Source organism: Furipterus horrens, unplaced genomic scaffold (genome assembly GCF_987537825.1).
Source record: "Furipterus horrens unplaced genomic scaffold, mFurHor1.1.pri manual_scaffold_8, whole genome shotgun sequence".
In the NCBI taxonomy this organism is placed as follows: Eukaryota; Metazoa; Chordata; class Mammalia; order Chiroptera; family Furipteridae; genus Furipterus; species Furipterus horrens.
Window position 1 is genome coordinate 73,003,354 of NW_028327178.1, and position 21,219 is coordinate 73,024,572.

The following is a 21,219-nucleotide window of genomic DNA, read 5'->3' on the forward strand; positions in this document are numbered from 1 at the left end:
ATGAGGCTCAAGAGATAGAAGGACCAATAGCCATCTGCTAGTTACTGAGTGGTTATTTATTAATAGGTACTGTGCTCAGTGCTTTCTTTACCTCACTTGCTTTAATCCTCATAGGAGGGCTACCAGTAGGTACTGCTTCATTTCACAGATGTCAAAGCTGACTCTTAAAGGTGCTGCTGGTTCCAAGGTGCACAGCAAGAAGGTGACTGAGGCAGGTCTGAGACCAGCACTCAATTACTGAACCACCCCACTACCTTTCCCTACAGTGATAAGTTCATCTCTAACTGAAGACTGTTCACTGATGTCTGGAGACAAATGCAAGTAAACTTGATTGAGCAAATAAAAGGCATTTGGATCCTTCTATATTCTTGATTTTGGTCTTTAAGTGGGGAGATGAATGTCATGGCCTTTCTAGAGGAACATATGGGAAGAAACATTTCATTGCTAGATTAGGCAACACTAATTAATTATAAGCAACTAGTAGAGGCTTTGTCCACTTGTTCATGACACCATCTTTTCCCATTTCTGGTCCTTTGTAAGCTTTGTTCCCACTGCTTTGAATGCTTTTCCCTCAATCCCGCCTTCTTGATTGTCTCAAGCAAATGTTTTTGCTCCCTGAATATCAGGAAAATATTCTTCCAAATCTATTTTCATTTGGTCTTTTTACTTTCTAAAAACATTCAGTAGCTCCCTGTTGCCTCTATAATAAAACATAAACCTGTCAGAAGTGAACATAGCTATAGAGGGTGAGGGACAAATATGGTTGCTTGATTTGCCTCTTTCTAATGAGTCAATAGGAGGCAAATGACAGGAGTCATGGGTGTGTTGCATTGCCCAAAATGGTCCCAATCTACTACTCTCTTGGATTCATGTCCTTGGCAATGTGATTTTTTTACTCCTCCCATGAAGAGTGGAGCATACTTCTCCCTTCCTTGAGTCAGTCTGTCCTTGAGATTTGTTTTGGCCAGAAGGATTTGGTGGAAATGATGAGCTTAGACCTCAAGAGGCCTTGCAGCTTCCCCTTTCTCTTGAAACCATGCTCAGGTGTCATGTGAACATGTCCAGGATTGCTTATTAGATGATGAAAGACATGCAATCCTTTGTGCCTGTCACCTCAGCTGATAGCCAACCTTCCAGCTGACCATGAACACATGGGTGAGCCCAGATACAAAGCTGAGCCTGGTTCATATCAGCAGAACTGTCCAGCTGACCTATAGACTTGGGTGCAATTGTCAGTGCTTATTGTTTTAAGCTAATAAGTTTTGGGATGATTGTTATGTGGCATTATTTGGCAATAGATAACTGCTACCCTGGCTGGTTTGGCTCAGTGGATTGAGCGTCGGCCTGCGAGCTAAGTGTCGCTGGTTCGATCTTCCAGTCAGGGCACATCAGAGAAGGAAAACTCTGACCCCAAAAAACCTCCGCTGCCTTGCGGCATACCTCTTCAGGGGAAAGGCTAAGGGAGTAAACCCCGACAGAAAATCCGGAGCCGGAGTCCCTAAGGCGGTTTGACGTTGTAGTCAACACCGGCAACTCCTGCGGCGCACCTGAAGCCAAGCTGTATTGACTCCGTCTTTCCCTTGGATCCTTCAGCTGCGAAGAGAGGGGGGGTCTGCTGCATGGGCAACAGCAGACCCTCTATATCACCCTGCCCAGGCTCTGTAGCTTCAGCTTCACTGGAGAGGACACTCCAGCATCATCACAAGATGTCGATTCAACACGGGAGGAGACAGATACCGTGTCACTCCCGAGTTGGACTGCACAGCCATTCTTGGCGGTGCAGATAGACTCTTAAGAAGCTACACCATCGTCTCTCGAGACGGACGGCTGCCGACGAGATAACTGCTACAATAGATAAGCAGGGCTGGTGGGACAAAACATGGTTAATCTGTGGGATAATGGAGTTAAAACCTGGACTTTCATGATGACTGTACTGGGACTTCTCCAGACAACTGCAGTTGCTACAGAGATGTCCAAGTAAAAAATGGAGGCCCTGCCCTGATCCTGGGGATCTCCAGTGAGAGAGGGCAGGCACACTTCTTCTTTCCATGTTGTTGGCCTTTCTTTAGAGTGATTGGTCATCTTGCTTATCCTTTCCAGCCAAAAGCATGTTTTTCTATATGTGCTCCATTCAAGACATAGAATAAGATATACTGAGCAATGTGAATATAACAAATATCATTTATTGATACCTACTGTGGGTTTGCCACTGTGCTGAGAGTGCTGACTGCATTATTTTATTTAATCCTTGCAACAAACTCTTATTCCCATTTTAAAGAAGAGGGAGTTGAGGCATAGAGATATTAAGTCACTTATCATTAGGAAGAAGAACCAGAATTCAACTCAAATATGTTGCTTCTAAACTCCTGCTCTTAACCATGACTTTGACTGTCAGAAATTCCTGACTATCAAATATTCCTGACTATGAGAAATGTGCAAATAAAAGTGTAATGGTTTTATTTTATGTGTCAACTTGGCTGGGCCAGGGGGTGCTCAGATATTTGGTCAAGCATTATTCTGGGTGTTTCTGTAAGGTGTTTTGAATGAGATTAACATTTATATAGGTAGAATTTGAGTAAAGCAACATAAATAATTCTGTGTATGACCAGTCAAGGCATCCTAGATAGCCTCAATGCCAAAAGAACCTGTAATTACAGGGCTCATTCATGTGTTTTATATTGGTATATATATTTTATTTTTTAATTAATTAATTTATTACCCTCACCTGAGGATATGTTTTAAGAAAATTGATTTTAGAGTGAGAGGAAGGGGGGAGAGAGAGAGAGAGAGAGAGAGAGAGAGAGAGAGAGAGAGAGAGAGAGAGAAACATTGATTGTTTGCTTCCCATATGTGTCCCAACCAAGGACTGAACCTGCAACCTAGTATGTGCTCTGATTGGAAACTGAACCCAAAAACTTTTGGTTTATGGGACAATGCTCCAACCAACTGAGAATTGCAGCCAGTGAGGTATATATTTTTAAAAGAAATAAACATAAAAAGATAAAATTGAAGCCCTCCTTGAACCCATTATGCCTCAGAGTTGACCACTACGCTAAGTTTGACAACTGGAACACCTGTCCATGAATATTTTTATGCAATTACCTTATAGTCAGATCTGCATATACATATGTTTTCAAACTTTATATAAATGTTTCATAGTATATGATCTATTTAAATTTTGCTTTATTCATTTGTATTTTTGAGTTTTTTCATGAACTCATTTTTAGTGCTGTGTATTCATATATAAATATGCTGAAATTTACTTATTCATACTAATAATAGGTTTTCAGATTGTTTGCAGTTAGCTTGCTATTAAAAATAATTGAAAGAAAACATTCTTGTATATTATTTCATTGTGCACATGTGGAAAGTTTCTCTGGGGGTATGTATTGGGTTGGCCAAAAAGTCCGTATGGTTTTTTAAAAAATATATTTTATTGATTACACTATTACAGTTGTCCCAGTTTTTCCCCTTTGCCCCTTCCACCTGCTACCTCCATTCCCTCCAGCAATCCCCCACTTAGTTCATGTCCATGGGTCATGCATATAAGTTCTTTGACTACTCCATTTCCTATACTGTTCTTCACACCCCACTGTCTATTTTGTACCTACCAATTTGTCCTTCTTAAACCCTGCACCCCTTTCCCCCATTTTCCCCCTTCCTCTCCCAACTGATAACCCTCCAAATGATCTCCATATCTGTGATTCTGTTTCTGTTCTGCTTGTTCTCTTAGTTTGTTATTTGGATTCAATTATTGATAATTGTGAATATATTGCCATTTTACTGTGCATCATTTTGATCTTCTTTTTCTTATATAATTCCCTTTAACATTTTATGTAATAATGACTTGGTGATGATGAACAACTTTAGTTTTACTTTGTCTGGTAACCACTTTATCTGCCCTTCCATTCTAAATGATAGCTTTGCTGGATAGAATAATCTAGGTTGTAGGTCCTTGTTTTTCATTACTTTGAATACTTGCCAGTTCCTTCTACCCTGCAAAGTTTCTTTTGAGAAATCAGCTGGCAGTCTTATGGGAACTCCTTTGTAGGTAATTGTATGCTTTTCACTTGCTGCTTTTAAGATTTTCTCTCTATCTTTCACCTTTGGCATTTTAATGATGACGTGTCTTGGTGTGGTCCTCTTTGGGTCCATCTTGTTTGGGAGTCTCTGTGCTTCCTGGACTTGTATGTCTATTTCCTTCATCAAATTAAGGAAGTTTTCTTTCATTATTTTTTCATATAAGTTTTCAACTTTTTGCTCTTCCTCTTCTCCTTCTGTCACTCCTATGAGTTGGATGTTGGTACATTTAAAGTTGTCCCAGAGGTTCGTAAGCTTATCCTTATTTTTCAAAATTATTTTTTCTTCCTGTTGTCTGATTGAATGCTTTTTCCTTCTTTGAGTTCCAAATTATTGATTTGATTCTCAGCTTCATCCTCTCTACTGTTGGTTCCCTGTAGATTTTTCTTTATTTCACTTAATGGAAACTTTATTTCTGCCTGGGTCTTTTTTATGGCAGTGAGTTCCTGGAGCATCCTGACAACCAGCATTTTGAACTGTGGATATGGCAGGTTGCTTATCTCCATCTTTTTCTGAATTTTTTTTTGTGTTCTTTCATTTGGGCCATATTCTGTTGTCACCTCATTTTGGCAGCCTCCCTATATTTGTTTGAATGTAGTAGGTAAAGCTGCTTTGATTCCCTGCCTTAGCACACCTGTTAAGTTGTACCAGGCAGAGCCTTAGGTAATTGCCAGGGTGGGGCAGCCAGTGTCATTGCTCTGTTGCTCTGTTGCTCTGTGTGTGGGAGGGTTTGCAGAGGGGACAATGCCATCACCTGGCCTCTGGAGTTTTGCCCATGAGGAAGCTGTCTCCCTACTTGCACTTCACTTTCTCCCTATATGCCCCTGGTGCCCTTCCAGCTGTTGCCCGGGTGCTGAATCCCAGAGAGGGGTGGGTCTGCATGAGTCCTAAGTTTATTATGAACTCTTTAAGAAGATGAAGTTTCTTCTGCTACCCCAACCTCCACTGGCTTTACAGCCAGAAATTATGGGCACTTATTTTCCTAGCGCTGGGACACTGGGCTAGGTGGTCTGGACTGGGGCTGGGATCCCTTGCTCCCGAGGTATCCCTCCCACTTTTTGTCTACCACACGTGGATGTGGGACTGCCTGTTCCCATCTCTGTGCTTTTCTGCACCTCTCCCCATCTCCACTCCTCCTACCTGACTGGATGAATGTAGATTCTTTAAATACGTTGTTGTTGGACTTCCACACAGCTCAATTTTCTGACATTTCTGCGTGGTATTTGTTTCGTAGTGTAGCTGTATTTTTTGCTAGAGTTGTGCCCAGAGGTGAAGCATATCTACCTATGCCTCCATCTTGACCAGAAGTAAGAGTATCAGAGTTATCCCAATTTTCCCTCTTTACCCACCTCTCCCAGCACCTCCCACTCTCTCAGGCAATCCCCACAACATATGCATGGGTCATGCATATATGTTCTTTGGCTACTCCATTTCCTATATACTGTACTCTATATCCCTATGGCTATTCCATAACTACTTATTTGTACTTCTTAAGGTGAGGTACCCCTCACCTCTTCACCCACTCCCCACCCACCCTTCTTATCTGGAAACCATCAAAACTCTCTCTGTATTCATGATTTGGCTTCTGTTCTTATTTGTTTGGTTTGTTTTTTAGATTTAATTGTTGATAGATATATATTTATTTTCATTTTATTGTTCATAGTTTTGATATTCTTTTTCTCAAATAAGTCCCTTTAACATTTCATATAATGATTTGGTGATGATGAGCTCCTCTAGTTTTCTCACATCTGGGAAGTTCTTTATCTGCCCTTCAATCCTAAATGATATCTTTGCTAGGTAGAGCAGTCTTGGCTGTAGGTCCCTGCTTTTTATCACTTCGAGTATTTCCTACCAATCCTTTCTAGCCTGCAAAACTTCTTTTGAAAAAATCAGCTGACAGTTTTATGAAAATTCCCCTGTAGGTAACTAAGTGCTTTTCTCTTGCTTCTTTTAGATTCTCTCCTTATCTTTAACCTTTAGAATTTTAATTATGATGTATTTTGGAGTAAGCCTCCTGAGACTCTCTATGCTTCCTGAACTTACAGGTCTATTTCCTTAATCAAATTAGGGAAGTATTCTTTCATTGTTTTTTTTTAAAAATAGATTTCTAATTTCTTGCTCTTTCTCTTCTCCTGGCATTGCTATAATGTAAATTTTGTAACACCCGAAGTTGTCCCAGAGGCTGCTTATACTATCCTTTTTTTTTAAATTCTTTTTTCTTCTTGGTTGTTTTTTGCTTCCTTATGTTCCAAATCATTTATTTGATTTTTGTCTTCATCCACTCTACTGTTGTTTTCCTATAAATTGTTCTTTATTTTCAATTAGGGTAGCCTACATTTCTGACTGGGTATTTTGTCCTCACTAAGCTCCTTGAGCATCTTTTTAACCACTGTTTTGAACCCTGCATCTGATAGGTTGTTTATCTCCATTTAGTTTAGCTCTTTTTCTGGTGTTTTGATCTGTTCTTTCTTTGGGCCAAGTTTCGTTGTCTCCTTGTTTTGGAAGCCTCCCTGTGCTTGTTTTTATGTATTAGGTAGAGCTGCTTTGACTCCATGTTTGGTAGTGTGGCCTAATATAGTAGGTGTCCTGTACAGTCCAGTGGCACAGCCCCCCCCCCCCCCCCCGTCACCCCAGCTTGGTACTTGAGGTGCATCCTTTGTGTGGGCTGATTATACCCTCCTCTTGTAGTTGAGACTTGGCTGCTGTTGGTAGATCAGTGGGAGGGATTTACCTGGGCCAGTCAGCTGTGACTTCTGGCCACCCATCTTTGCCCTCTGTGGAGGATCAGCTGTGCAGGTGTAGGGTGGTCTGTAGCTGCCCACTGGCTGCGCTGGCCCTGGGTTTCCTGGGTGGTGCAGAGCAAAGTCAGCTCCCACCTGTGTTCTGCCTGGGGCCATCCTACCTGAGCTATAAAGCAATTTGAGATGGCTGCTACTTATGCTGGGCTTGGAGACTCTTACATGAAGCCAAGCTGTGAAGCTAGGCTGGGTGCTGCTAGTGCTGTGCCTGAAGCCACTTAGCAAGAGGTTCTAGGGGCTGGGGGCTCACTGAAATCAGCTGTTGCTTGTTTGAAAGAATTTAGGAAGTTGTGAAGCATGCGCCAAGATGAGCCATTCATATGGAAAAGCCATTGTTAAGAGCTGTAAGTTAGGTGAGATGAAGCCTCAGAAGATGTTCAGGGCAATGTTAGCCAGGTTGATGAAGTCTCAGATGTGGCACCAGCCTGCTAGTTCTGTGACTCTGTGTGGTGAGGGTTCAGAAAATGAACGATGGCTTCTGTCTGCCTTTCTGTCTGGGAGAAAGCTGTCCCCCAGCTTTCACCTTGATGCCAGACACTTCATTTCCTCCCTGTATGCCACTGGTGCCTTTCAAGCTGCTATTCTGGTGCTAGAGCTCAGAGACAGCGAGTCTGAGTAAATTTTGTGTGTGATTTCTTTAAGAAGAACTGCTTGGGGCTCTAGAAGGTTCTCCACCAACTTAATTCCTGTTGCTTTTTGCAGCTAGAAGTTATGGGAACTTATCTTCCCAGCACTAGAATCTGGGTTGGAGGGCCTGGTGTGGCGCTGGGACTGCTCAGTCCCAAGATACCTTTCCTGAAGTCTTATCCACCGCACACGGATGTGGGACCAGACTGTTCACATCTCTGCCCCTCCTACTAGTTTGGATGGATGTAGTTTATTTAATTTCATAGTTATCAGACTTCCATTCAACTTGATTTCTGATAATTCTGAGTGATGGTTTTTCTATATTTTAATTGTAATTTTGCTATGGTTGTATGAGGTGAGCCTTGTCTGCTTATGCTGCCATCTTGACCGGTAGTCTAGTTTATATGCTTTTTTTTTTTTCATAAAATAAAAGACACATTTTTCATTTTCACCAATAACTTTATTGATTTCGATATTTTGAGTATGTCAGCTATCTCCCATGTGGTATAATGTATATTGTTCTCAATTAATGTCTTGATTTGATTGCTATCCACTTCAATTGGTCTACCCCAATTGGAGCATCATTCATTGAGAAATCTGCAGCAAGAAACTTCACACACCACTTTTGACATGTTTGATTAGCCACAGCACCTTTTCCATACACTGCACAAGTCATTTTTTTTGCATTTCAGTTGTGTTGTAACCTTTATTGAAATAATAAAGCAAAATATGCCAAAAATGTTGCATGTTTTCTTCCACCTTCAATATTAAAATGGCTACATAAAAATTCACCAATTGTGGTAAGTTTTTAAAAAATGCACGCTGATATGACAGCTGCCACAATACAATCTAACAAAATTGTTTCAAATAAAGTTAAAGACAACTAAGCACTACTAGAGCAATCTTATGGTAAAAACTAAAACTTTTTGGCCAACCTAATACATAGTGGTGATAACAGGTTTATGGATATATACTACCTCCTGCTCAAACATTCTTGCCAACATTTAGTATCAGCAAAGTTTACCATTTTTGCTGGTCTCATTAACTGGTGTGAAATGGTATCTTGTTGTTTCATTTTGGATTTTCCTCATTACTAGGGAGGATGAGAATCTTTTTCTATGTGAACTCACCCAGGTGTTCTCTTCTGTTAATCATTTGTGCATTTCTTCTTTCCATTTTTCTATTATCTTTTCTCTTTGATTTGTAGCCATTCTTTATATGTTTTGGACATTTAATCCTGTTCTTTTTATAAAACGCATTGCACATATCTTCTCCTAATCTGTGACTTGTCTTTCAACTTTGTTTATTGTGACTTTTCTTGAAGAAAAGTGTTTAATTTTAACATATTAAGGTTTATCAATATTTTCATTTTTCTTGTGGTTTAGTGTTTTGTTTAAAAAAATCTATTCTTTGGATCATAAAGATATTTTTCTACATTTTAATTCTAAAATATTTCTATACATTAGGTCTTAATTATCTTGGATTTTATTTATGCTGAGAATGTGAGGTGGACACCTATTTTCCATTTGAATAACTAGCCTTATTTATTAAATATCAGCACACCATCCTTTCCTCATTGTTTTAATTGCTATATTGGTCACATCTTTTTATATGGGGTGAGGGTGGGGTCTGCTCTTGGCTCTCTATTCTTTCTTGCCCTTTTTTGTTCTCCCTGTGCTAACTCTGCTCTCTTATATTTATTATGGTTTAAAAATATTTTGATATCTTGTAGGCAAAGTTTCCCTACCTTGATGTTGTTGTTGATCTCCTCTCTTCTTCATATTCATTCTCCTCCTTCTCCTCTCCTATCATTTTTGTCTATTCCTGGCTCTTTGATTTTCTATATCAATTTCAGGATTATTTTGTCTAATTTAACAGAAAATACTATTGAGTTTAATTAAAATTGCATTGACTTAATAGGTGAGTTTGACACCTTTATATTGTTACATCTTTTTTATTCATGAAACTAGTGTGCCACTCTATTTATCCAGGACTCCTTTCATGTGTTTTCTAGGTTTTATAATTTTCTCCTTAATGTTCTCACATACTTTTTCTTAGATTTATAATTATTTCAGTGGCTGTGAGATATGGCATACTTTTAAAAAAAGGAGATGTTAGGCAGCATTCTTATTTGTCCCAGCATTAGAGAGTATGCCATCAAAGTTTCACCATTAAGAATAATATTTGTACCCTGGCTGGTGTGGCTCAGTGGATTGAGCACTGGCCTGCAAACCAAAAAGTTGCTGGTTTGATTTCCAGTCAGGGCACATGCCTAGGTTGCAGGCCAGGTCCCTAGTTGGGGGCATGAGAGAGGCAACCAATCAATGTATCTCTCACACGTTGATGTTTCTCTCCCTCTCTTTCTCCTTCCCTTCCTCTCTCTCTCTAAAAGTAAACAAATAAAACCTTAAAAAAAAGAATAATGTTTGCTGTAGGTTTTTGATAGACAGTATTATCTTCAGTTAATTAATTATCTACTCAACTTTACCCAGGCTAGATTTTTATCTCATTCATTGGGATTTTATTCCAGAGGCTGTATTTTTCAATTGCAATTGGTTCTTTTTCATATTCATGTTTATTTTTGCTTGTGTTTCTACATCACTTATTTTTCTTTTTAAGCAGATGTTATTCATTCTGAGCAAATGTACAGATAAAAAGTATAGTGGTTAATTTTATGTTTTAACATGACTGGGCCATAGGGTGCTTAGCTATTTGATCAAACATTGTTCTGGGTGTTTCTGTGAGAGTGTTTTAAACATAATTTATTTTAATGTCTTTTTAAATACTCTCCATAAAGTTAATTGCACCTGTTTAAATTTATATCCTGTTTTTTATTTTATTGAATGTGTTTTTTTCATATATTTTTTGAAATTTGGTTTGCAGGCTAGTTTTGAGTGGGAGATTTTTTTCCTCCTCTTTTTTCTCTCCCTTCCTTTAAGTCTTTGTTCCTGGCCAATGATTTTATGGTTGTTTTGACTCCTTAGTTCTATATTTCACAGCTTCAGCTTATAATGGTGTTTTAGGGCTCTGGATTCACAAAGATATTGGGAATAGTATAGATTTATTCAGCAAGCCAGGGGGAATCTTAGCCAGGTTCAGCCATCTAGTCTTCACTCTTCTTAGGGCTACAGATTCTTAGATGACCAACGTTTCATAGTGGCCAGCTCCAGTCTTTTAAGCCATGTCTTTGCTGAAAGATGTTTAAGTGTTGGTTATATTTGAGCTGATATGCAGAGATTAGCCAGCTAGTTTGTCATCAACTATGTATGCTGGCTAATGTCCAATGAGTTCTACAGTGTACAACTTTTGGGTTTCAAGAGTCTTGATTAAATAGGTGAGGGTGTGCAGGTGCTTTTGGGGGCAAGACTCGGGTCTGCTGACAAGTGCCCGGTGCTTTATGGAGGAGTAAAGAGGCTCTCTAGCTTTCTGAGGCTAGATGCTAGGCTTTTTGATTTCACCGTTAGATTAAGTTTTCCTCATGCATACAAACTACCTTTGGATATAATTCCTCTTTCAATCAACAATGCAGATACACAGGCACCAAACTCTTGCTATAAACTTTAGCCTTGAGCTGACTATTATCTAGTTTCTGTCAAAATCTCAAATGAGAGAATGGATGTCTGAGAAAAATGGGTGAATGACTGGGGCATTCATTAACTCGTTTGTCATAAATTCTCATTTCTGTGTAACTGGAGACCGTTTGACTTAGCTCCTTAGAAATCCCTTCACTGAATTTCACAATTATATTTGTTGCCATTTGGCAGTGCCTACCTTGTGCCTGTACTAGGTGCTCTGTATACATGTCTCTAGTCCCTCACACAAACCTTCAAGGTGGAGTTTTACTTCCATTTCATAGGGAGGAGAAACTGTTTCAGAGATTATTTATTTCATATCAAATAATTAACCTAATACTCTACTTGCCCATTACAATCTACTGTATATCTCTCTGTTAAAATAATTGCCACTTGAGCACCATATATGGCATGCATAATATTGGTTTCCAAAGTAGAAATGATTATGCCAACATACAGATAATTCTTTTATAATTGTTATAATTCTTTCTATAACCCCCAAATCTGTATTACATCTATTTCTTTTAGCTGAAGGGAAATCTTAAATAATCAAGACTTGTCTAATAAGGTAGGGTACTAGAAATAAAATTTAAAAACATTCTTGTGTTTTTTTCCCAGTGACTCAGAATAGTGAAAAAAATTAAACTCTATTGTATTCCATTGTGCTCTGGATTGGATATAGGAAGGGTTTATTACAACAGCAACCTTTGAGCAAATATTGGCTTATGAGATACAATATTCCCCCATTATCTGTGGGTTCACTTTCCATGTTTTTAGTTACCCATGGTCAACTACAGTCTGAAAATATTAAATGGAAAATTCCAGAAAAAACAAGTTTTAAGTTTTAAACTGTGTGCCATTCTGAAATCTCTCACTGTCCTGCTCTCTATCCCGCCCAGAAAATGACTTTTATCCCTTTGTCCAACATAGCCATCTTAGCTATCAGATTGACTGTTAAGGTACCACAGTGCTTGTGTTCAAGTAACCCTTATTTTACTAATAATGCCATATTCACATAACTTTTATTACAGTATACTATTATAATTGTTCTTATTATGAGTTATTGTGTTAATCTCTATACTGTGCCTAACTTACAAATTACATTTTATTGTAGATATAGAATAAAACCTAGCATATATAGGGTTCAATACAATCTGTGATTTCAGGCATGCATTGGAGGTCTTGGAATGTATCACCAGTGGATAAGGGAGGACTACTGTATTCTCAAAGCTTACATAAAAAAAGTTAGATTAGGTCTTTGAAAGCAGTTTGAGTTTTATTACCCACGAGGTAATTTCAGAATTATCTATAGAGACAGAAGGAAAAGACATTTGTCTATTTCTAAACCATTAAGTGTCACCAGGGTAAATTATCAGTTTCCATCAGTATGCAAATAGCCAACCAGAGACGTCCATTTTTCTCACATGTTCATCTTTGGCTTGTCACATAGAGTTCTTCAAAATGAAATGTGATTTTTAATATGAAAAAAGTTAATCACTGAAAATCTTTATTATTTGAAGGTTTAACTAATGCTATCAATCAAATGAACTTATATATAGGTAAATGTTCCTCATCAACCATTTTTCCTTCCTCCAGTCCCCCATTTTGGTTGCTTGAGTAATAAATGTCTTTTCTCTTTCTAAATTTATAGTAAACTTTTGCAGCCAGGAATTGTATCTAATCCAGTATTTCTTACTCTTTAGAGCTCAATAGATAAAATGAGCTGCACCCTGTGATGCTCCATCAACATTGCCGAGGGCAGGGATGACATTTCAGTTGTGAGTGCTTGTCAAAGAAATGTTATGCAAGGGGGACTTTTATGGACAGCAGCACAGTAATGGAATACAGATCTGCAATGCATCACTACACATTGACCTAAAACCAAGCAACGCTGGAGGATTATTGACAAAGTAAGGGCTGCAAACCTTGGGAGAAGCAGGAAGCTCTAACATAGACAGATGTCAAGGTCACTCAGCATTTCAGCATAGCTGAGAAAGTGTGCCATCTATCTCTCCACCAGCCAATCAATATTTGTTGAATACCAGCAAGGAAAAAAATGTGTTATTGGCTCCTGATACCTCACAGCAAATCAGTTATATATGTTTTGCACATTGTTGATGCTCATTAAATGTGTATTATTTTGTATCTTTTTGCAGTTTGGGTTATTATTACTATTATTATTTCATTTGGCTATCTGTATTTCTCTGATGGTAAGCTAGGAGAAAATTATACTCCTGTTGCAAATTTCTCAAATGTTTCAAATATAATACCAGAGCTCAGATACTGCACATAATTATTAAATGGTTCACAGTAGAATAAATACAGTTGCTCTGCTTAAAAAAGAATAATCCTATAATAGAAAATTAGGTACAGGGCAAGAAATTCTAATACACTTATCTGCTAAAAGCAATTCTGCATATATATGAAGTTTGTTTTCATATAGAGTCCTTGGTTTGGAGTTTTAAATATGTTCCTAAATAAATGTACCCTTGAAGGAAAAACAAGTTTACAAATAAGTATAAAGGGGATGATATGATAGTTTAGAATGTTGGAAAAGCTCAGGAGAGATACACTGCTCTTTGAACTTGGTTTACCAACCAAGGGAAACATTTTATTTGCTTGCTTGAGAGAGCCCCTTGTAGTTCATTTTATTTTCTGCTTTTTATAGCAATGAGAACCCTGTGATGGAGAGCTACTGCCTTTTCCTGTGCAGCAGTTTCTTCTGAGTCCTAACTGGCCTTTGTGGCAGGCAGTGTGATTGGAATAGCAATAGCAGCAAGCCCATTGCTGGTCAGCATCAGTCAGCAGTTTATCAGAATCATGCTGAAATGAGCTTTCTCAAGAGCCCCAAGTCTGTGGAACAGAGATGGGGCCCAGAAGAGAACATGGCATGCCTTTGTGATTGCATAGCTGCCCAGAGATTCATGCTGGATTGGTAGTGAACCCTTACAAAGGCAAGTGATGGGCTAAGAGCTTCTGGAGCCTCTGGAGAACAACATTCCTTGAGTGCAATAGGAGGGTGGTCCATGTCTATGCTTCTGGCCCAGTTTGCTACCCAACCACAGAATCTCTCCTTCTTTTTTCCCAGAAACCTGTCCAAACCTTTCATGCTCACTCTTCCATGAAGTCTCCTTAGAATGCTGCCCATGCATCAGTCTCTAAATCCCAGACAAGTTATCCAGGCCACTTTGTGAACATGTTTGTACTTCCTGCCTCCCATTCTGCACCTAAATTTTATCCTTACTTCAGAACACCCTCTACCCACCAACTCTACCTATTACCTTCATTGAAATCCTAGACTAACTGCCATATTTTCAAGGAAAACTGTCCCAATTGTGCCAGCCAGAGATAATTTTGCATTTCTCTATGCTCTCCAAAGCATCTTTATTATAAGGCAGTGCATGTAATGGACCCCTCACTGGTGTCAAATCCTGTCTCTACTACTTATTAGCTATGTAACCTTGCACACAACTTACTTAACCTGTTTGTGCTTCAACTTCCAAAAAGGGGGTAAAAATGGTAATATCTGTTTCAGAGAATTATGATGAGAAATAATTGAATTAATATGTGTGAAGAATGCCTTAAACCTAGTGAACCTAGTGACTGCTTAATAGTGCTTAATAAACATTAGCATTTTTTTTGCTCTTGCTATAGATGCCCAATAGTGATTGTGGCATCTGTCACCTCCTCATATGACATTGCAAGTTCTTCAGCAATTTGCATAACAAAATGAACAGTTTCATGAATACTGAACTAAAGTCCCATTTCTGTTTTTTGCCTCTTTTTATGTCCTATACTTTTACAATTTACTTCTTGTTAAGGAAAATATCAAAGATATACAAGAATAGAGTGTACTCATTGCCAATTTTATCCTCCCTTCTGCCCCAAACCCTAAGCTATATTGAAGAAAATACCAGGCAAAATATTTTATCACAGGGTAAATTTTTAATAAATGTATCCTACACTCATGGGAAGGCTGCTTTTTTCTAATTCTCCTTGTGCTAAGGAGGAATCATCTCTGGAACAGAGTCAACCTTTTGAACCATGAGTCTTTACAGAGCTGTGGGCTTGAACTTTGACCCACTGTCCTACCATAATCATTTACCATAGTAGTTATGTTTTGAGAGGCCATGCTTTAAACTGTGGCATGATTTAATCTTTGTAACAAGTCATGATGACTGGGAATCTTTGAAAATGATTTGGCCATTGGGAAAAGTGCCATTTATTATCAACGTAGACACTGTGTCTTGAACCATTGGTTCCCTAGGAGGCAAGGATCATTCCCATCTGACTCACTATAACTGTGTCTCAGGCAATTGAACACTTGAGAATTTTTTACCACTGATAATGAAAAATTTTATTACACTAAGTGCTAATTAGTTCTAGCTAGAATATTTTAATTAGTTTAAAATTGTACTTCCAAGAACACAATGAAAATTAAAATATTTAAGATAGAAGTTGTCACTTTTTTTTAAAAAAGAATACTCTTATAGCATATCACACAGGAAGAGTTGCTTTGGGGAAGGTTGTGTTGGGTTCAGGAAATGGGGTAAGGAGGAAAATCATTCTGTCAGTTATATTTTTGTGCCTAAATAATCCCATCAAAGGTTAATTTAGCATCTACTAGCTGCAGAGAGATGGCAAGTAACTGGCACACATGTTGTTACTGCTCTTTCTGAAGTCAAGTGGACAAATGGTAACCAATCATGGTGAAACCAGGCAATCCCTCATGGCCCTTCTCAACACATTGTTCCTACCATCATTCCCAATTACAGCTCACCCCTGGTTGAGTGACATCTATTCGGTAATGTCTTATAGGATTTAGGGTTATAAGTCATGAAGGTAAAAGACATTTCATGTCAAAAGTTCTCAGACATTTTTATACATCCTTACCCCTTAAGCACACACTTCCAAACACTGCATGATCATTTTAAAGCTGTAGGTGAAGTTGATAGAAAGTGAATGGTGTTATTGGACATCGGTTAAATATGTCACGAATTTGAATTGTATTTTTTTCTTTATTTTTTTTTCTGTAATTGCCAAGACTTCCAACCTGTGTGCTCAGTCTGCACCCTAGACATTCTCTGGTCAACTTAATTGAAGGGACAGAGTGTAAGCTACCTCGCCACTGACTGGTCATCATACTTCTTGTCTTTTATAATAAAAATTATGCTTATAAAAGAATGGTATAATTTGGAATTAAAGACATTTATGAATCTTGGGTTCAAATGTTGGCTTTGACATATACTAATTGTTTGACCAAAGAAGTCACTTAACTTTTCTAAACCTGTTTCCTTAACACTATACTGAGAATGACAACATTTGTTTTATGTACCATGAGTTTGTCACGAGAAGTAAAAGAAATGAGTAAGGTGCTGTGCACATAATATATTTTTATGCAATTAATTGAAGTTCATATGTTTTCATGAACTTCACCCAAAAACATCAATAATAGGGTAACACTAGGTTTTAAAGTATGGTATTCTTTGGTTCAGCAAGCCATAGATCTTTATTGCTTGAAATTTCTTACATGCACTCAACCATTTAGGCAAAAATGTTACTTGGAAAAATGAGACTGCATTTACATGTTTAGTAGCCAAACAGGCTGAAGAAAATGGATAGAATGTTGAAGAGTTTTACATGGTTGGATGCTGAGCAAAACTTCAAACCTCTGCCAGTTGCACTTACCGTTTTGTTGAAAGGGACTACATGAACTTCATGAGGTTATAGCAGAAATGCTTTTCAGAAAAATACAGATGCAGACTTGTGGGGCAAAGAAATTCTCTACTCCTGTTTCCACAGATCAAGTGAAATCAGCATGCTTTAAATCACTTTGTGGCAGTTGTGAAAGGCTTTCTTATGATTTCTATTTCCTTCTCTCTTTAATACAGTGGTAAATACTTCCTTATTCAACAAGACAAATTGCCAGCCGATAATTCTAGAGGAGCACTGGAATATTTTAAGAAGTCCAAGAATTTAGAGAATGAAGCCACGAATAAGAAAAGTCACAATGTAATTTAGTGAAGCATTGAGATTGTTTTGCTTGTGATTTTCAGCCTTACAAACAAAACAAAGCAAAATAAAACCCCAAACCTAAAGTCAAAAGCACCTCATAGGTCCAGTTTACCTGTTAAACCAGTCATCTGTGTATCGAGGGTAGGGATAGGGGTCGTTGCTACTGAAGTCATAACTTGCTTCGGCATTCTGAAAAACACAAGGGGTCTCACTGGGTCAATAAAGACAGAGGCACAGGCAAAAAAAAAAAAAAAAAAAAAGTGCTGCAAGACACGACTATTTCATGTTTACAGTCTCTTTCCGGTGTGGTGGGTTACTGTTCTGCTTCAGATCAGCCCTTGCAAAATGGTGACAGACTGAAGTGTGTCTTTGGAACTTTTCATCCCCTCTTTACTCCCTTTTGAAGTTTCCTCATTCCATCCTATTTCAGGCCCTCAGAATAAACAAATTTGAGTAATATGCTCTCCAGGAGTGTCTCCATTTTAAGTTGTTACCACTTGTGGGTAAATAGGATTAACCTGGAATCTAGGGCTTAAGTTAAGCTTCTTTGAACTGATGGCCAGAATGTTCTAGTTCTCATGTCACAAATGAGATGGCCTTTTGAGTTTTTTTGCTTCATGCGGAAGGCTCATTTCCAGCTTCTTGCTTCAGACTGACTTAAGGCTTATCTTCTTTATACCTATGGGTGTTAAACCCCTGCCAAGCCCCTAATATGACCACATTATCAACCTCAGTTATTTATTCAACTTACTGTTTTGTTGAAAGGGACTACATGAGCTGTATTAAGGTTACAGCAGAAACACTTTTCAAAAGCATATCATTAAGAGACTAATATATGCAGGCACTTTTCCAAGTATGGGAATTAAATGATGATATCTCTGCCTTCAGGTAACTTATAGCCCCACTGGGGGGCAAGCATCAATCAAGATTGAACAAATAAATATGTGACTGCAAACTGTGAGTACTCTTAAGCCCTATAGTATTCAGTTAGAAGTTTAAATTCTGTGCAATCCAACACCTCCATTCCTCCCCCCACCGTGAGTCTTTCCCCATAGAAATCAATTATGTATTTACTTAAATTCTCTTTAAGTAATTTTATATTTTAATTTTTTCTATTTAGATATTTAATTGGCTAGCCTTTTATTTTGGTCTATGGTGGGAGATGATCCAGCACCGTTTGGTGACCAATCCATTCCTTCCCCACTGCCTTCTTTGCTTGCCCAGGGTTGCTGAGTTCTGTGAAGTTCCTCCTTCCTTAGCCTGTTCTTCTATCCTTTGTGTGAGATCTGTAATAAAAAGCCCAGATGGCTTCCTGGCCCACAGTGTACACTGGACTAGGAAGCACCAGGTTAGACACCTATGCCAGCTTAAGCATCTCTTGATTCCATGGGTCTAGAGACATTTTCAGGAATTCTGCTCCTTTATGAGGTAAAACACTTTAACTTGTGCTTCACTCTAGTCTGAAAACCTAATGGAATAGTGGCATAATGTTTTTAAGAACAAATCAACCAATTCCATTAGTTTGTGTTTCCATTTGTTGGATGACAGAGTTGTAATATTACTTTATTTTAATGTTCCTTGGGCAGAAGCCACCTGAAATTTGTTCAGATGTTTTTTAATTTTTAAGTTTTTAGCTTTACTCTGGTATAATTGATATACCAAAAATTCCACATATTTATGTACACATCTTGATGAGTTTGGGCATATGCATACACCCATGTTACCATTACCACAACCAAAGTACTAAACATTTCCATTACCTTGTGTTCGTGTGTGTGTGTGTGTGTGTGTGTGTGTGTGTTGGTAAGAACATTTAACATGAGATCTATCTTCTTCACAAAATTTTAATTGCTTCATATTTTATTGTTAACCATGTTGTATAGCAGAGATCTAGAACTTACACATTTGCATTACAGGAACTTTGTACCCAATGAAAACCATTTCCTCATTTCCTCTTTCCCACAACATTTTATTCAATATTTGACCCAGCCATTCTACCTTGAATCTTAAACACATCTATTCTTTATCCCAGAATCTAGGCTTTCCCTTGACACCTTGCCTTTAGAGAGGACAGTTTTCTGTCTCCACTGGCCATAATTATAGGCAAGATTTCAGTTTTTCTCCCCCTCAATTTAGATCCCAAACTATTTTTATTCGCCTTTAAAAATTTAATTCTCATCTGGCCAAGATGGAGGCCTGGACGGACATGCTGCGTCTCTCTCCACAACTAGGAAAGAATGCAGTTGCCTCAGGACTGGAGACAACCAGAAGTTCCAGAGGACTGAGCTGCATGGAATAAGCAAGGATGTGGGGAAGAAATGCTCATCCGGACGGGTGGGGGTGGGTGGAGCCGGGGCAGAGAGGGTGCAGTGTGGTGACAGCAGCAGCAGAGGCAGCGGCGGGGGTGAGGGGCCAGCGGAGAGCGCAGTCATACATTTTGAGGGGTTGGGAGGGATACCTGGGGAGTGCTCCCAGCACCAGACCAGACCACGAAGCTCACAGTCCCAGCACTGGGGAAAATAAAGCCTCGTTGCTTTTGACTGTGCAGGCCAGTGGGGGTTGGGACAGAGGGGGAGGCTGCTGGTTTCTCAGCAGAGTCCACTTGTTTGGAGGGCCCCTGTGATCCTGGAGCATCTGCGAGCCCACCCATTCTGGGGATGGCAGCCAGGGAAGGGGCTGGAGGGGCACTGGTCCCATGCCTGGGGGGCGGGGAGGTGTGGTAGTGAGTGCTGAGCTGGCGGCATTGTTCCCTCTTAGACCTCTCCCCCACACACAACACCACAACGTGGTGAAACGGGTCCCCCTGTACTGACGAATCCCTAAGACTCCACCCCTTACAATATAACAGGAGCGAAAGCTCTACCTAAGACAGAGGCAAACAAACACAGGAGTCTGTCAAGATGAGGAGATAGGGAAGTATGACCCCAAAAGGAGAACGAATCAGAGTTCCAGTGGGAGAACTAAGCGATGAGGAGATAGCCAACCTAACAAAGAGGAGATAGCCAACCTAGCAGATGCAGAGTTCAAAACACTGGTGATAAAGATGCTCACAGGCTTGACAGATATGCTTAAGTACAGCAAACGCATAAGAGAGGAAGTGAAGGCTATGCTAAATGAAATGAAGGAAAATCCACACAAATCTAATGGTGAAGGGAAGGAAATCAGGGTTCAAATCAATGATTTAGAACATAAGGAAGAAAAAAAAAGTCAACCAGTACAGAATGAGAAAAAAAATTGAAGAAAAATGAGAGGCTTAGGAACCTCTGGGGAAACTTTAAACATGCCAACATCTGAACCATAGGGGTGACAGAAGGAGAAGAGGAAGAACAGAAACTGAAAGCTTATGTGAAGAGGTAAGGAAGGAAAACTCCCCAAATTTGGCAAAGGAAATAGACATACGAGCCCAGGAAGCACAGAGAGTCCCAAACAAGCTAGACCCAAAGAGGACCATACCAAGACACATAATCATCAAATGCCAAAGGTGAAAGATAAAGAGAGAATCTTAAAAGCAGCAAGGGAAAAGCAAAGAGTTACCTACAAAGGGGTGCCTATAAGACTATCAGCAGGCAAGAAGGGACTAGCAAGAAGTATTCAATGTGATGAAAAGCAAGGACTTACAACCAAGATTACTCAACCCAGCAAAGCTATCATTTAGACTGGAAGGGCAGATAACGTGCTTCCCAGAGAAGGTAAAACTAAAGGAGCTCATCATCACCAAGCTATTATTATATGAAATGTCAACGGGACTTACTTAAGAAAGAGATCAAAATTATGAACACTAAAATGACAACAAACAACTGTCAACAACTGAATCTAAAAAATAAAAACAAAATCCAACTAAGCAAACAAGAATAGGAACAGAATCATAGGTACAGGCATCACTTAGAGGGTTATCAGCTGGGAGGGGGAAGGAGGAGAGATGGGGAAATGGTACAGGGATTAAGAAGCATAATTGGTTGGTACAAAATAGACAGGGGAAGTTAAGAATAATGTAGGAAAGGGTGAAGCCAAAGAACTTATAGGCATGACCCATGGACATGAACTAAGTGGTGTGGTATTGCTGGAGGGAGGGGGGAGTACTGGGTGGAGGGGAGCAAAGGGAAAAAATATTAGGACTACTGTAACAA

The 21,219-nt window shown here is 39.1% G+C and overlaps 1 protein-coding gene across 1 annotated transcript in view; it reads right to left on the reverse strand.

Moving 5' to 3' along the window:
• Window positions 1-21,219, reverse strand: part of PCSK2 (proprotein convertase subtilisin/kexin type 2) — a 364,203-nt gene that overhangs the window by 60,062 nt on the left and 282,922 nt on the right. The window contains exon 6 of the mRNA XM_090286024.1: window positions 17,205-17,281. Within this exon, the coding sequence (XP_090142150.1) occupies window positions 17,205-17,281 (77 nt within the window). The remainder of the gene's footprint in view (window positions 1-17,204; window positions 17,282-21,219) is intronic.